This window comes from Eleginops maclovinus, chromosome 19 (assembly GCF_036324505.1).
Source record: "Eleginops maclovinus isolate JMC-PN-2008 ecotype Puerto Natales chromosome 19, JC_Emac_rtc_rv5, whole genome shotgun sequence".
NCBI classification, from domain to species: domain Eukaryota; kingdom Metazoa; phylum Chordata; class Actinopteri; order Perciformes; family Eleginopidae; genus Eleginops; species Eleginops maclovinus.
The window spans coordinates 17,181,448-17,197,736 of NC_086367.1; the positions used below are offsets into that span (position 1 = coordinate 17,181,448).

Genomic DNA, 16,289 nt, shown 5'->3' on the forward strand with positions numbered 1-16,289 from the left:
ATAAACAAATGGATTTATGGCTTGGAAGACAGACTGATAGATGGATAAAGCATGAATTAGATGGAAGTCAGTATATGTAATCATTAAAAAAGCCTCCTCCTCACCTGATGAGGACACACTGACTGTCATGGCGTTTCCAGATGCAGCGGTAGCATTCATTGGCCACGGCAAAGATGTGTGGAGGAAGCTCGCCTATGTGGTGCTTGGAGTACAGCTCCACCCTCTCTGGACCATACATTCCTGCGATCTGCTTGTAGGGGTTGACTGCTGCCAGGATGCTGCCAATATTAGTCTGAAAACAGTCAAAAGGGACATTTTAGATTCTGTCTCTTTATCCTTTCAGTTGTTTTCTTCGTCTCTCTGGTTCAAAAACATAGATATCAACATACACCCACACAAAAGCACCAAACACATATGCAAACAATAAGCTTCCAGGAGCACAAACAGTGGGCCTACAAATATGTGAGATTTCAAAGCAGCCTTGTGTTGATATTAATCTGGAGGATAAGGGAACACAGCAGGGTGCATATCTCACAGCATGAGTGAATTCATCAGATTGTTATTAGAAAGCTGAGGTTCAATCAGTGAGATGATGGAGGAGGGAGGCATGGCTTCTATTCTGAGCCGTTTGTGCTGTAACAGTCACCTTGTGTTCTGAACTAATGTTGATGGCTACTAAAATAACGAAGGGAGACGTCCGTTCATTTCAGATGTTTACTAAAATAAAGAACTTAACATATTTACAGCGAGTGGTTGGCTTGAATTGTCAGCATCCTTAACAACATAAAACAATGGCCGCTGTACGACCTACAACACTGCGTATGTGACGTAACACGCACAATGTCCCATGGGTAATGAAGTCCATTTCAAGTCCATTTCCTAAGTATATCCCAACTTAAATGACCTAAAGTCCCTTTTTAATCTAATCCCATATCTGAAACATGAACTGTTATTCTTAACACTTACTTATAAATTGACTAACTTATTAAATGTTGCTTTTAACTATTCCTTTTAAATCATCTGTTCTAAATAAATTCTCTTCCTAACAAATAAATTCACAACACCTTGTGTTCTATCTTTCTGCACTATGAACAAAAAAAAAGGTCAGCAAGGCTTCCATCGTTTCATATTACCCTGTCAGTGCAGTTTGTGTGCACACATATAAAGCTGAAGGACACAGATACTCATAAATGCCTGAGCACAGTGACATGGAAAGCTGACCCACGAGAGTCAATTCTTATGATCATGTTAAGGGAAATCCTTGTATGGACAATATTTGATCATCTAGATTGGGTCACGCCCAGGGACGCTGTTATTGGTCTGTTGTCTGTAAGCTTTCAGGTTTCCAGATGTCTGAACCCAACATAAACATGAGCAAAACATTTGATTTAATTGATCTCTATATCCTTTGTATGACCTCAAGAAGAGATTATTGTCTTTTCACCATCAATGGTCATGAATTAAATGTTTTATTAAAGCTTTAATTCATGATTCATCATTTTTATTGTGAAAAATGTGCCATGGGATCTGAAATAGAGCCAAGGCTTTTGCTGTTACATGTATTGGATTTACGGTAGAACTAAACAAGAATCATGGTTGTGTTTAAAGTCACTTTTTAGGACTGATTGAGATTATTTTTGACTGCTATTGCAATGGTTTTATGATTCACGATAGTTTAGAGAATGTTTCCTTTTGTGTCGTTATTTTTATATTCATTTTAAAATATATGAAAGTGATTGTGGGAGGAATTTTTGTGAGCAACTGTTTGCAACAGAGATCTTCTTCTTAAGTCTGTAGAAAAGTATTTGTAGGATGGATCTGCAGCGCCACGATACATAATTCAGAAAGAGATTAAGATCATCATCCCTTTTTCTGGTGAGTTGGCATTACATTTCTTTCTTAACTGCAAAAATGAGTGTTAGGATTGTAATTGTTTGTCCCTGGTTGTCAGCAAATCAGCCGGGATTAATATGTTAAGGATTACAACACTTAAGGGTGCTGGTCGTTTCTTACTTTAAAAGCCTCTCTCTACATCTCCTTAGCAATTCTACTGTGAGTGGATGAGTCTGATAAGATGATGTGTGTTTCCCACTAAAAGCCTCATGCATGTACAGATTACTGGAAAAGGAGGGCACATCACAACATAAACATGCTGTGCATCGACCCGCTCACACATACGTACAAACACACAGACACACATGCATCAATCTGAAAGCACTCACATAGATGTTATCCTTCTGGTAGCGCTGGTACAGGTTGTGCATGATGGCGGCCTCGTGCAGCTCAGCCAGCGCCGACATGTCCTCCACACCATCGATGCTGGACTGGTGCATAGCGTAAACCCGCTCCCTGGTGATCTCCGCCTGCTGCAGGTACAACACCTGGAAAACAAATCAATTATATTGCCTGAGTTATATTTTTGTATGCATCAATAAAAGTTACATTTCCCCAACAATAGCTTGAAATAATCCGGACAAACCAAATCATTTGTTGCAGTTATATTCGCAAAACTTTTCAAAACAAGGTAGGAACCTCTGCTGATTAAACAGTTATATACATTTAAAATTATATTGATTAAAAATGTAAAACTGGGACTATTTAAAGCCAAGAAAAGCCATCATTTTGGCCGGCGCACCAACAGTATTCTTCTTCAAGGTCAAACGGTCAATATTCACAGATCTGAAAAGCCTGTGTGAACGGTCCTCATCTTTGACCATGGAAATATGAGTTTTAAAAGTTGCTGCAAAGTTAAATCACCTTGGGTTTTGCACTGGCATTATCAGCCTCTGGACTTTCGCTTGTTGGAAATATGAGGGTTGAGAGATACAACATAATAGTGAGTTTCGTCAAACGCCAAAACCAAATTCTCCGTCACCAAACAACCACTGATCAGGGTCAACAAATGCTGATGAGTGACACAATTTCCACCTCAATGCAAAATCACAAATCCAGGATGGCGACAGTTAGCATAGCATAGCATCTGCTGCATGTTATTGACTATTGCTTGTCAAGCTGGCACTAAACCACTGTAACACAGCTACTTGAACAAATCATATATTCACAAGTGAAGCCCTGCTAGTGTGGTGTGTTGTATTGCATTGAGATAAACTGCATTACGTTTAGGCTGGTGTTTGTTAAAAGTAAGATACATGACTAAACCTCCTCTGAGGTAGATATGACACCACCTGGTATTGTTGATAATAAAGCTACCTTGTTCAGAGTGTGGGGGACAACGCCAACACTCTAAGGTCTTTCCATGTTTAAGCATGAACAGAGTAATTATGATGCAACATGAGGGAAAACACACGTGATGAGAACACAGAGCTTCGTGGCTCCCTTTCTAACAAGACCCCGGTATCATCTATGTCAGCTATCGCCATGGTAACTGGAGAGAAGGTGACAAGACGAGAAGAAACCCATCTGTGGGAGGAGAAGAAGAAATGAGGAGAAGAGGAGACAGAGTAATAGATCCAATCTGGCAGGAAGGACAGCTGAAAGCATCTCATGTATTATCATGTCAGACACACGCATGCACACACACGCACACACACACACACACACACACACACACACACACACACACACACACACACACACACACACACACACACACACACACACACACACACACACACACACACACACACACACACACACACACACACACACACACACACACACACACACACACACACACACACACACACACACAATCTCTCTCAAACATTCAATCCACACCAAGTGGCAACCTCCAAGTCTAAAAATAGAACCACCAAGTCCCTAATAGCCAGCATGCTATTGTATAGGTCTCCCTGTCTCCCTGTACAGAAATCTATGAATACTTGACCCACGCCTTACTTGATTAGAGTAAGTAAACATTGAAAACACCACTTTATGTTCTAAATCACTAGTTTTAAGTCTTCTTTAATTCAGAATGATGATCATTTTGTAGTTATGGTCTCATTAAGAGTAAACTAGACGACAATGGTTAGTTACAACAGTGTTGTGTTTACTTTAACCCTTTCAACAGTGTGTTTTCATTCAGAAATCTAACTTAACATTCAAGGCGTCTCAAAATGTCACGTTCAACATTAGGTTGCATTTTTCTCTGTCACTTCTTGTACCCAAAAAACGAAGATAGAAGAAGAAGAAAAAAACCAAATTTGAACCTAAAATGCCAAATTCAAGGCTTTTATTTATAATCTACCAATCCATCCGTGAGGTCAGGCTGGCGAGATTCAGTTCCTGTGTATACAGTCTATGGTCCACCCACACACCCACACACAGATAATTAAAGTCATTTCATGGCAGCATAAAGGTCGTTCATTCATTCCAGCTAAATCAACTTGTCTAAGAATAGAAAACCTTTACAATACTGGGTTGTTAATATGTCAGCGCAGTCTCACAGCCAGCCTCCACCCTGTGTGTGTGTGTGTGTGTGTGTGTGTGTGTGTGGTTGCTGTAACAGATGTTGGGAGTCTGTTGAGAGAGGCAGAGGGGCGCGCTGTAGGCGTTCAGACATCTTGTACTTAAATAAATCTATTTCTCTAAAGTAACGCGGTCTTCTACAGGGCTGTTGCGTGCAGACAGCTCTCTTAGGGCAAAAATAAACCCAGTAACATCTTTAACCAACATTACCGCCTGTTTAATGTCATTATGCTCAACAAATAGCAACCAATGTGTCATATGTTGTAGTTTTTGAATGTCTTTTAGAAGTATAAATCTCTAGTGGATGCTCTGTTGGTAACCGCCTCACTAACCTTTCCCTACTCACTCAGCTGTGATGAAATGACCCAATTATCTTCCATCCTCCATTAGAGAGAGCATAACTTATATGGCTCTCTATCTCCACTATGACCCCGTCCACTTGACTCTTTGTCTCGACCTTTTTACAACCTTGGTGCTCAATCAAGACACTGACATGTTGCTACCTAAGCACAATTACTTATATACATGAGTGTTACAGCCGGGGTCAATATCATGAGGAGGATCTTTTTATTTAAGGCAGGCCAGGATCGTGTCCAATAATGATAAGCATTGAGTGTTATAATTACATGTATTCTAGAGCAATAATTATTCTTATACCTTTTATTTGTTCTACTTAGGCCTATTATGTGTTTGTCAGTTTGTAATGTTAATTCTTTCTACAAAATCACCATAAAGACTTCCTTTTTTAATCTATTATATGTAAGGCAATATAGATATAGATATATATATTTAATATCAGTGGTCAATACTGATAGCAAATGTGAAAAATGAAGCAAAAATGTAATTTGCTGCAGTTTTTAAACATTTTACTTAAGCTAATATACTCATTATATATTCTCTTGCAAGTTGATAACATGTCAATATCGTGTTGAAAGCTTGTTTCTGATTCGCCCGATTAGGTTTGTTAATTTATCTCTCCTGTGACTCAGTCTTTAATCAGGAGTCAAGATCCCTGGCATAATTGGCGTCTGTGCGTGTGGGTGTGAGAATGTATGTACGTCTCAAAGCGTGTGATGTGCATGGGTGACACGCTTGTCTCAGTGATGACATGCATAAACATGCCTGTTAGTCATGGCTTCGACAGCTGTACACATGCAGGGATGCTTTCATATTGCTTAATCTGTGAGAGAAAAAAAAGAACTGAATTTCCCCAAAATGACATCCAAGTCCATTACTTTTATCAGGCTTTTCAATTTATGTTTCACTCCATTAAATCTGTCTCTCTCTCCCACTCTCGCTCTCTGCATGCCTTCATGTCTCAATCCTCTGTCTCTCATCTCGCTCTCCCTTTGTATGTCACTCCTCTTTTATCCCTTCCCCCTCTCTGTCATCTTTCTCTCTCTGTTCTTTCAAACTCTTCCTCTCTCACATCATCCCGTCCTTCATTAATTTGCCCGTATCTCGTCTGCCTTTGCATCTCTCATATTTCACCATCCTAAGACTTCCCCTTTTCCCCTCATGCTTATTTCTTTTTTTAACTGAAAGTATCTGTGTCTCTAATATACATTGATTCCTGTGAGCTAACACATAGACTCACTTAAGGACTGACTAAATGGCTCAATCTGAGACCCCTGACTGTAATTGAAGGCTTACTGAGAGTCATGTCAATCAGAAAGCCAAGCATGCAATCCAGGGTAAATTATAGTGGAACAGAAGATAGGACTCTCAAAATGTAAATGGAGGCCTGGGTCTATAGCAGTCAAATTCATAGTTGTGGTTGGAATTTAACATTTTTAAAGACAATGTCCCCAAAGTGTCTCAGGTTGGTTATAATAAGGATTACCATTGGGTTGCTTCTTATAGCTTTCGCCTAGTTGTAAGATCATGTGTAAATTCCCATCAACGGTTGGTATGGAGTAAGTAAAAGGAAGACTTAAAGTAACCAACAAGCATGTCAATGTCAAGATCTACAGTATATCCAAATAGTTTTATCTCAAAGAGTTAGATCTTTATTATTTATTACATCTTAAAGGGATTTACTTTTGCACCTGCATCAAATTTTCACGATAGATGTTTTTTTAAATGCTAAAAATCACTGCAGTAAAGGTCCAGTTTTACTGATGTTTAGTACCTAGAATAAAGACAATGCATCTTAAAATATGAATATATTTCAAACTCCAACCATTGGCAGTTTGTATTTGTATATTTACTGAGACATTATAAAGCATCATCCAAATTCATATAATGAGAAATAAACTGAATTGTGTAAAAGTGTTATTTTTAAATATGTTAAATCAGTGGATTTATCCTTAAAAGAAAAATGTATCTCCAAAAGTGGTGTTTCTAAAAATAAAAATAAACGTCATTAAACTACAGATTAAATCAGATAAATGCCTGAGCTGCAGTTCTGCATTTTACAATTGCTTCTAACGCCAAAGCTGCTTTCAAATTTAAATGCCTATAACAACAGATAAAGGAGAGATGTTGCATGGAAACCATTTGGGAAAACCCAGACGCAAAATGATTCAGAGAGAAGACGGACTGCTATGAAGTTAGAAAGTATGTCAGTGATGGGGAAAAAAACACAGCTGAAGTGAAAGAAAAAAAAAACATGTTGCAATGTCTCCATCTTCTTCTTCCATTGCCCTCTGGTGGGTTTTAACACACTTTCTGTGCTACTTGGCGCACATTTACACAAAGGGGCACATACGCAGACACACTGTACTGTATGTAAGGAGCGCACACACACACACACACACACACACACACACACACGCACGCACACACGCACCAAGTTTGACTACCCAGAGAGTCTAAATTAGGATACAGCTTATTCAATAATTCATTATTGGACAGAAGCATAGAGGAAAGGCATGGAATAATGAGAGACTTTAAGAAAGAGACTGAAAGGGAGAGCTAAAGAGTCGGGGGGAGTAATGTAGAAATAAATAAACAAACAAGCAACTCTTATCCAGAGGAAGAATCTTTGGTGACCTTTGATACTTATTCTCACTTCCTCAAGTAACACCAGCAGCTTTCAATTGTCATATCCAGTTAAATACATCCATATGTATTGGTCAATTTTATACGGAGAAGTATACACAATGGCCACACTTTCTTTTCTGTCTTTTCATGAGATTTGCTGAGAATATTTCCTCTCAGACACTCCCACAGATTCTTCCCTTTTACATGTTTCTGTTGCTTCTCTTTTGCAGGAAAACACCTGGATTCTTTCCCCTGATTTGCCTTTGAACAGACTTTCACACCCACACATACAGTGCATGGAGCAGCCTTGCTGTAAAGCCCTCTGATATCTGAAGCTGCTTTGCATGATTCAGGAGGGGAGCCAGAGGACACAAGCCTCTTCATCTGACTTCACATATTAGCAGCAGCCAGAGTGAGGAGGAAAGAGATAAAGATAGAGCATGGAGACAGGGAGAGAGAGCTGTGGGCACAGTGACCTATATATTCTGCATACCTCTATTCAGAGTAAAATACAGTACCACTCACACTGTATGCACCTGCAGCTTCCCTCACTGACCTTGGATCAGAGCTGGCAAACCTCCATGGTTCAGATTAGGATTGGGGACCACTGATGATGTAATTTGTATAATCTGACCGCTCAGATCAGAGTATATTACAAGCAAATAGAGCAGCTGCAGCCAGAAGTTCTGGCCAAGTCACTTATCTTTAACAAGTATTTTAGTAAGCCCTTTTCACGTTTGGTTTCACAAGAGACACTAACAGCTGTCTCCTGGGTTCTGTGTCTTATAACCTGGCCACCCAACCCTTTCCCTTCGTGGACTCTGTTTCATTTTGAACTCCCTTAGTGGAAGCCCTGCACATGCTGTCTCACAATTACATGGTTTATATATATTAATTGTGTTACATATCTCAAAGTGCATCCTACCCCTGTCGTTTCTTTTACCCTCAAACTCAGTAAATTTGAGAAAAAATAAAAGGTTAGTAACAAGCTTTAACTCTTTTACTCTAATGCCTTCTCTGCCCCACAGCATCCATTTAGCACTCGGGTGTATAACATCCTTCATATGTCATTCTCCTTCAAGATTCAACATCCCACACTCATCCTGCCCCAAAGGGGATCCCTGCTTAGTTTTCCACAGATACGGGGACACTGCAGAGACACAGTGAAGGTGAGGCAAGAGAGAGGGATAGGGGTGTTTGCGCATGTGTGTGTGTGTGTGTGTGTGTGTGTGTGTGTGTGTGTGTGTGTGTGTGTGTGTGTGTGTGTGTGTGTGTGTGTGTGTGTGTGTGTGTGTGTGTGTGTGTGTGTGTGCCCAAGTTAATCTCATTATATGATGCAAAGCGAGAGAGTAACTATCAGGTCCTCAGAGGATTAGAAATAGAGGAATGTGGGTCAGGAGATCACATAGCAACATCCGCCTGTTTATGAACCAAATGTTACAAAACACGTAATTTCTGCACTTTCCATTCAGGTCATTTGACCGAGTGTGTCAGGTTCTTTGTGTGTGTGTCCAAGTCATTTTGTGTTTGCACAAGAGTAAGGCATCCCTGCAGCATGTTCAGTGCTCGCGTGAGCTTTCGCTGCCGCTTTCACGCTAGCTACTGAAATCCAGGTCACATAACACACACTGTCCATAACTCATGGCTAACGTAACCTGTGTGTGTATACAGGCATGTCTGTGTGTGTGTGTGTGTGTGTGTGTGTGTGTGTGTGTGTGTGTGTGTGTGTGTGTGTGTGTGTGTGTGTGTGTGCTGTCTAAGTGCAGGGAAGCAGGTGTGTGCTAACTTCTGTCTGTCTTTACATAGTTCCCCATGTGTATTACATTCCTGTGTGGGTGTCAATTAGATGTACATGGAGACGTCATAATTATAGCCAATGTAAGGAGGAGGATGCCGTATCCATGGCAACCAGGAAGATCTCCGTCGGGCACAGAGTTGCCTGAATGTGTCTTGTTATAAAAACAAAGCTGGGGTTATAAACCATAACATTTAAGTGATGATTAATCTAGAGATTACTTTTTTCCCAACAAACAGGCTCCAAATCAAAAGATATTTAGTTAAGTTCAGATGTGACAACGTAAAGCAGTAGTGTGAAAATAGAGAAGAATCAAAAGTGATTATGAGAATAAAAGTCAGTAGGAGTTCTGTTGGATTACGATAACCGTTTTTCTACCTGTAGTTTTTATGTTTTCATCATTATGTTCATTCTTTATAGTAACCTCTTGTTCTATATTTATCTATATCCAGTGCTTTGCTGACCTAGTTTTACCACAGGTTAATGAACGTTTCCTCTAATCTGAAGTAATCTATTCATATTCTCCATATTCTCACTGCAATAAGCTACACAAAAGGGGGAGGTAAAGCCTTGGATCATGAATAACATATTTATGAATGATCCAATGGTTCACTGATCCAATGAGATTTTGTTTTACTGCTTGATTTACCTTCCAACCCCCAAATGAAATGAGCTTCCTCCACATGAGTAAGATTAAAAGGATAAAAGGTAGTTTCTGAGTAGAAATGCAGCTCTCTCACATTAATGGAAGAGTAGAAGTGGTCAGACCTGTGTCCTACAATTTTACATTCCATTAAATCTGATACGTTTTCTTCTGGATGACAGTACAGTTGCAGAATATGCACCCCAGATTAGGGTTAATTGATGAATCAATGTTTGTTAAATGTACTTATGCCATTGTGCTTTGATTATGTGGATACTAAGCATGAGATCATCCCTTCCCCCTCTCTGTCATTTCTCTCCAATGTTTCAATCTCTTCCTCCCTCACATCATCCCAGCCTAAAATCTAAGTATTAAAGACTTGAAACTTGATATGCTTTAAATGCCATCAAAAAAACAACATCTAACTTTTGCTGTTATGACAATGGCAGCAGCTCACACTTTATATCTTTATATACAAAATAAGAGTGGCTAAAATGTGGGTGCCAGTGGATCACGTAATAATTGATACTGCATTCCTCTATAGTAAACAATTACTGTCGTAACACGTTCAAAATATAAAAAGATCAACTTGTATTTAGGTACAAACAACTGTCCTGAGAAGAAATGAAACAATAGCCTTCCACTCCGAACATCTACAGAATATCTTTGTATGATGTTGTCTGTTTCATGCAAACTCTCTGAGAGTAAAACATGACTATGAATGATGTAAATGCTCACATACAGTATTCCCCTGGTAGTTGCGAGTTGTGCTGATTTGACATGAAGGCTTGTAGTTGTGCAGCCACAGCATTTGTAACCCAGAAATGGTAATGAAGTGAACTGGGTCAGGGTCTGTAGATACAGAACCAGAGAGACACGGCAGCTGGATGAAGAATGTGAGAAAGGAAAGTAAAAGTAAGACTTAAAAAGAGTCAGCCACGGGCCGTCGTTTAGCTCAGTTGCTAGAGCTGACGGACCATGTACCGCATGTTAGGTCCCCAAGCAGAGGACCCGGGTTCCAATCCAGCTTGGACCATGCTGGTGTCTCCCTCTCCCCTTTCAAGAAAAAAAAAGAACCAGCCACATCCTGTTCAATTTTGCAAGGTTTCTTGTTTTACCAGCCACCATTGCAGCGAGTATTAAAATGCCTCGAGGGCTGCTCCTTGGACATTGGATTTAGAGATGTATTTATGAACATGGGAAGCAGGAAAAGAGCACCAGGAGTGATGAGCCTGGACTGTTTGCATGGGTCAGGTCCTTTAACAGCATTAAGCCCCCCGTCCTGCTGATTCCCTATCAAATATTCACCACCTCCTGCAGAGCTAACATTTAAACACCAACAGCAAGCAGCGAGGAAGGGCAGAGCGAGGAGGAAAGAGCTGAGTGGGGGTTGGGGAGGTAAAGGACATTCATAATCCAGAGCGAAGAGAATTTCTACTCTTTCAACCAATCCTCTTTTTTGGAAATGCCCGTCTGTGCCCCGAACAAGAACAGAGAAGCAGCTATATCAAAAAGACGATGCTTTTAGGGCATCAGTTGGCCATTTTATGTCTGAAAGGCCAACATGAATACATTATACATTTCTAAAGGAGAGCCTGGATGTGGATGTTGTTTGAGGGTATAAAGGAAGGATTGAGACTGTTGAATTCGGGCCAAAGAACCAAGTCTATTATTAGCTCCATCTAAACACTGCCAACTGGAGCGCATGTGTGTGTTTGTAGGTGTACATGTGTGCCAAACACATCAGCCATCAAAAAAACATTAAATCCAACGTGTGCATGTCCTTGCTCTGATACAGATTAAATGAGCACAAGCTTGCATACACGCACTCATAATGAGATTTAAACATTCAATTACATTACTTAGACAGGGGTTTTGGTGTTAAAGGGCGGAGCGGCCGTCTGGCTTTGCCATTTAGAACAACTACAGGCTCTCCTGACATCCTGAAACGGGCATTTGTGCTCCCATAATTTTCTTCATCTATTCTAGCTCTCCTCTGGAGGCTGAATGTGTGTCAGAGATACATTTTGAATATGTATGAGGAGGAAGGAACTGGGGCAGGAAAGTGGAGCATCATGTCCAGGAGCTTCTATTGATCCAAGCAGGAGAGGATGAACCTGCACAGCTGCTTCACCTTCACTCTGACCTTTATCTGAAGATTAACGCACAGTCCAGATGACAGATTACAATCATGCAGCAAGTTATGCTAAACAGTCATTAAATCCTGTCTCTGTTTACTGTTTAAACTAATTTAATGTGTAAAGTGTTTGCAATTGGCTTATATTTATAAAGTTGTGTGATAAAAAATCCTATCATTATCACATTGAAAACCTGCATAACTGAGGGAACATGGTGGCTTCTCAAAGGCAGCATCCACAAACAGCAACATCACCAGTTTCAACAAAGCTTGGGACTTTTAATGCCGCTCCCTTAATGTTGATAATTTGATAAATCAGTCAAATCATCACTTGCTCACATACAGACCAACACAAGTAAGTATGGAAGTCTTAAAGCTTTCACAAGAGCAGCCTGTTTCAAAATGACCATGAAAACTATCTGTGATGAAAACATAGAGGATATAGGGGAACATATTGAAGTACAACATGTTTCTTCACACTGCTCCAACACCCTCAGCTCCAGCTAAAGTTAGCTAGGTTTGCTAAACATCAGACCAGGCTCTGGCACAGCCTTCTGTCGGGTGTGATTCCCTCTTCGGCTGACAGCGCTGTTAGCAGTCATGCAGGAGAGACTAATTGGCGTGCTAGGATTGTAAAACTGAACTCTTTCTATTTCTTTGAGGAAATCTGACACATTACAGATCATAAACAAATGCATTAAAATAGCCTGCAGGTAAAACATAAGACTCAAGCAGCTATCTTAGGAGGCAAGTGTAGTGTAGTTTTTGTGTACAGCTCTTACCTCTCCATAGTCGGTTGTGAGGACAAGTGTTCCGTCTCCACAGGAGTTGACTGTAGCGGGAACAAGCTGCTCCTTCTCTTTGACCCAAACACGGGCCCCCTGGATCAAAGACACAAATGGACTGAAGTTAAGCAGTGAAATGTGTAGGAAAAGTAGTAGTATGTTGGTACATAAAGCTCTGGGCCAAAGAACAACACACTGTCTGAAATTCTGCTCCAACATAACCCGACCTTCGACCCTGACATAGTGTAAAGTCACAGGTGAACGTCTGATGATTGTGCATGGGTGAACAGATGTGTGTAATGATAGAAAAAGGCTGCAACATCTGGATTTCTAGTAAGGTGAAGCAACAATGCTTGACATCTGTGTGTGTGCCTCTGTGTGTATTTATATGTTAGAAGGGGGGGATCAGGGTCAGAGGAAGTGTGCTTCTCCGAGACCTTTCCACACAGAGAAAGCCTTCTTTCACAAAGTCACTGACCTCCGACCTTCAACCCCTGAAGAGGGGCAGAACATAACAGAGGAGGGGACAAAAAAGGAAACAAGGGAGGAAGAAGCAGAGAGGAGGCAGTTAATAAAGCTACTGAAGTACTGTAGGGACAGGATATAGACCCCATGCTCTCCCTAATTTAGTGTTTTGCAGAAATACTGGATTGTTTTGGGATGTGCAATACCATGAAGTCAAAAGTTGGTGTAAATAACATAACAATGAACAAATTAGATTAGAAATGCAATTTATCATAATTAGTCAATTAACTTATAGGGTTGTTCTATATCTGTCAAAGTATTTCAAGTATAGATTTTTATCTAAAAACAAGAAAACCAGCTTGTAGCTAGAAGGGGTTGAAAGGAATGCAAGTTTTTTTTCAAAAACCTCAATAACTGACAAAGCTGCTTTTCTCTATTTTATGCCATGGTAAATTAAATATTATTGGGTTTGGGGCTGTTCATCCGACGAAACAAGGAGATTGAACAAAGCCTGAGAAGAAGATTGAGCCCCAAAAAGACTCTGAGGGACACCAGATGTGCATTTGAATGAACTGAGCAGCTCAGGAGGTCTGGAAATGAATTGTTTTAGCAACAGATGGTACCTCAGCCTCAAGCATTCCCTTGCAACTTTTAACTTGTTCATTTTACTTATCCTGCCTTTCGATCTCTTTCTGTCTTTTCCTTGTACTAGATCAATCACATGACACACAACCAATAATGATAATACAGAACCAGTCGTGCCCCAGGCTGAAGAGTTAACCCGTCAGAAGTCATTCATACACATACATACAGTGCACTATATAAACAATGCAAGGTTCGGCTTAAGGGAAAGAATGTCTGAATGAATTTTGGATACAGAGTTTTAACACGGCTTTTGCCAAATATAAACTATAGTCTTAGTGACAGAAATAAAGAGGCACAAAACAAGCCACTGTTCATGCCAAACCACTTTGGGTCAAGACTGAAATAACTCAACAAATATTGGATTGCAATGACATGAGGTATAGTATAGATATCCGTGGTTCCCAGAGGAAGGATCCTGTGATGACTTTCTTCATCCCCTGACCTTTCCCCATGGCTTTAGGTTGCCATTTTTTATTTCAAAACATCTTTTTTATAGATGGATTGCCAGGAAGTTGTCTCCCCTCAAGATGAATGGAATGTTTATGGTTCGGTGACATAGGCTTTGGATGAGGTTCAGGTTAAGGAAGGCTACTATTTGATCAACTTTTATACTTGATTTAACCACCACAAAGGACAAGGTGAGTATGTTCTGAACAACAATATTATGCAACTACTGACCAACAATGACTCACATGAAAGCAATTGCTAATGCATTTTTTTCAAATAGCTTTCTAAATTATAATGAGATTAAGGATGCCGAACTAATACAAATTTAACATTATTGAAATGCATGGTAGTCCTGATAATTGTTTGGCGTACAACAACCCGAACAAACAACAGAAAAAACGAATAAAATGCAAACCCAAGTTATTGACGAAAAGCTCTGAACAGACAACAGCCATCTAGTCACAAGAGACAGTATGTGGATTAACAAAATACTGCAGCTGTTAGCTCAAACAATGGAAATGCAGAGCAACAAACCTTTGAAAACAAGAACAACTCCTGCTAACTTGGTGCCTGTAGCTAGCTAGAGGCACACAGCACTTAACAAGTCAGAAATATCATATCGTTATTTCAGCTCGCCACGCTGATTTGCAGTATTCCTGCAGCTCCTTCAGACAGGTGTTGCTTTGAACCATGGACAGTGATGTTTGTTTTGATAAGGTGCGTGCGCAACACACGACATGATGCTATGATGTTTTCACGAGCCTACCTCTGCTGATTTTGACACAATGTAAAAGATATTTAGCGATTTTATAGTTCTACTTTCGTTAGAGTTTGTTGATAATAAATGTATTTGTTGACTATGCCCGTAGCATTATGTTATCGCAGGCTGATGAACAGCAGCCTTCATGGTGCGACGTTCAGGGGACATCGGTTAAATGGTGTCTCTACCTATTGATACTAGTGCACTAACTAGGGACAAATCATGTAGGGACATCTCTAGGCTCCAGTAGGCTACCTGTGCTAACATAGATTAAAATGTGTGAAATACTTTGGTTTAGCTGTATTTTGTGTTTTTTGTTAATTAGCCAACGTTAAATGGTGAACATTTTCCTTCCATTTTGCCAATTCACACCAGTTGCTGGGTTGACAAGCTTTATACATCAAGAATCACTTTAACAACTGAAAAATTAAAGAGCTTCGCTGTTGTGCCCCCCTTAGCAGTTCTCTATTTATAGACCCATCATACCTCCTCTAGTTCCTCTCTCTCTCCCTGCAGTTTCCTCCCTGCTGTCTGCCTGTCAGATTCCAGCACACAGGGCCATTATAAGGCTGGTGATGGTGTGACCAAATGACCAGCCCTGCCTAAGGCACACACAGTTCACTCGTACTTCATTACATCCTGTTTGAACTGATACAATTATCACACAAAAAAACTCTGTTACTGGTCAAGTATGCAAGGGCTCTTATTTCTCTTCTCAAATTCTCTTTATGCTTTCCCTAAATAAGAAAATAATGCATGTTTTTGGTGTTTGGTCCCACTTTCTATCTGTCTCCTCTTTAAGTATATTGGTATTAAGTCCCAGATCGATGTACTTTGCCTGAGTTGCCTGGTCCTATCTCTGGGGAAAACGCAGCATCAGGGACACAGAGGGTTATAAATGATCTGCCAGCAATACAACCTACACCTACCAACACCCTCACGCTCATCCTCCCCTCCCCCCTTTCCATTACTGGCCCAGACAGACAGGGATGGCCATGCATGACAATAAACTCAAGTTCTTTCTGTGTGTGCAAAACTGGATGTATGGGGAAAACCTCTCCTCTCCGTTTCTCACAATGAAATTCAAACCAAACTGCTGTCAAACCGAGGCCTCCAGCTTCGTTCATCACCTTCTCGCCCAGCTCCATTAACCCTCAATTGTCACTATACCCTTAAATATGACCCCTGACCTTTTATCT

General features: G+C 40.3%; 1 protein-coding gene across 1 annotated transcript in view; it reads right to left on the minus strand.

Moving 5' to 3' along the window:
* myo10l1 (myosin X, like 1) overlaps window positions 1-16,289 on the minus strand; it is a 40,306-nt gene that overhangs the window by 15,990 nt on the left and 8,027 nt on the right. The window contains 3 exon segments of the mRNA XM_063908102.1: window positions 105-292; window positions 2,223-2,381; window positions 12,771-12,869. Of these exon segments, the coding sequence (XP_063764172.1) occupies window positions 105-292; window positions 2,223-2,381; window positions 12,771-12,869 (446 nt within the window).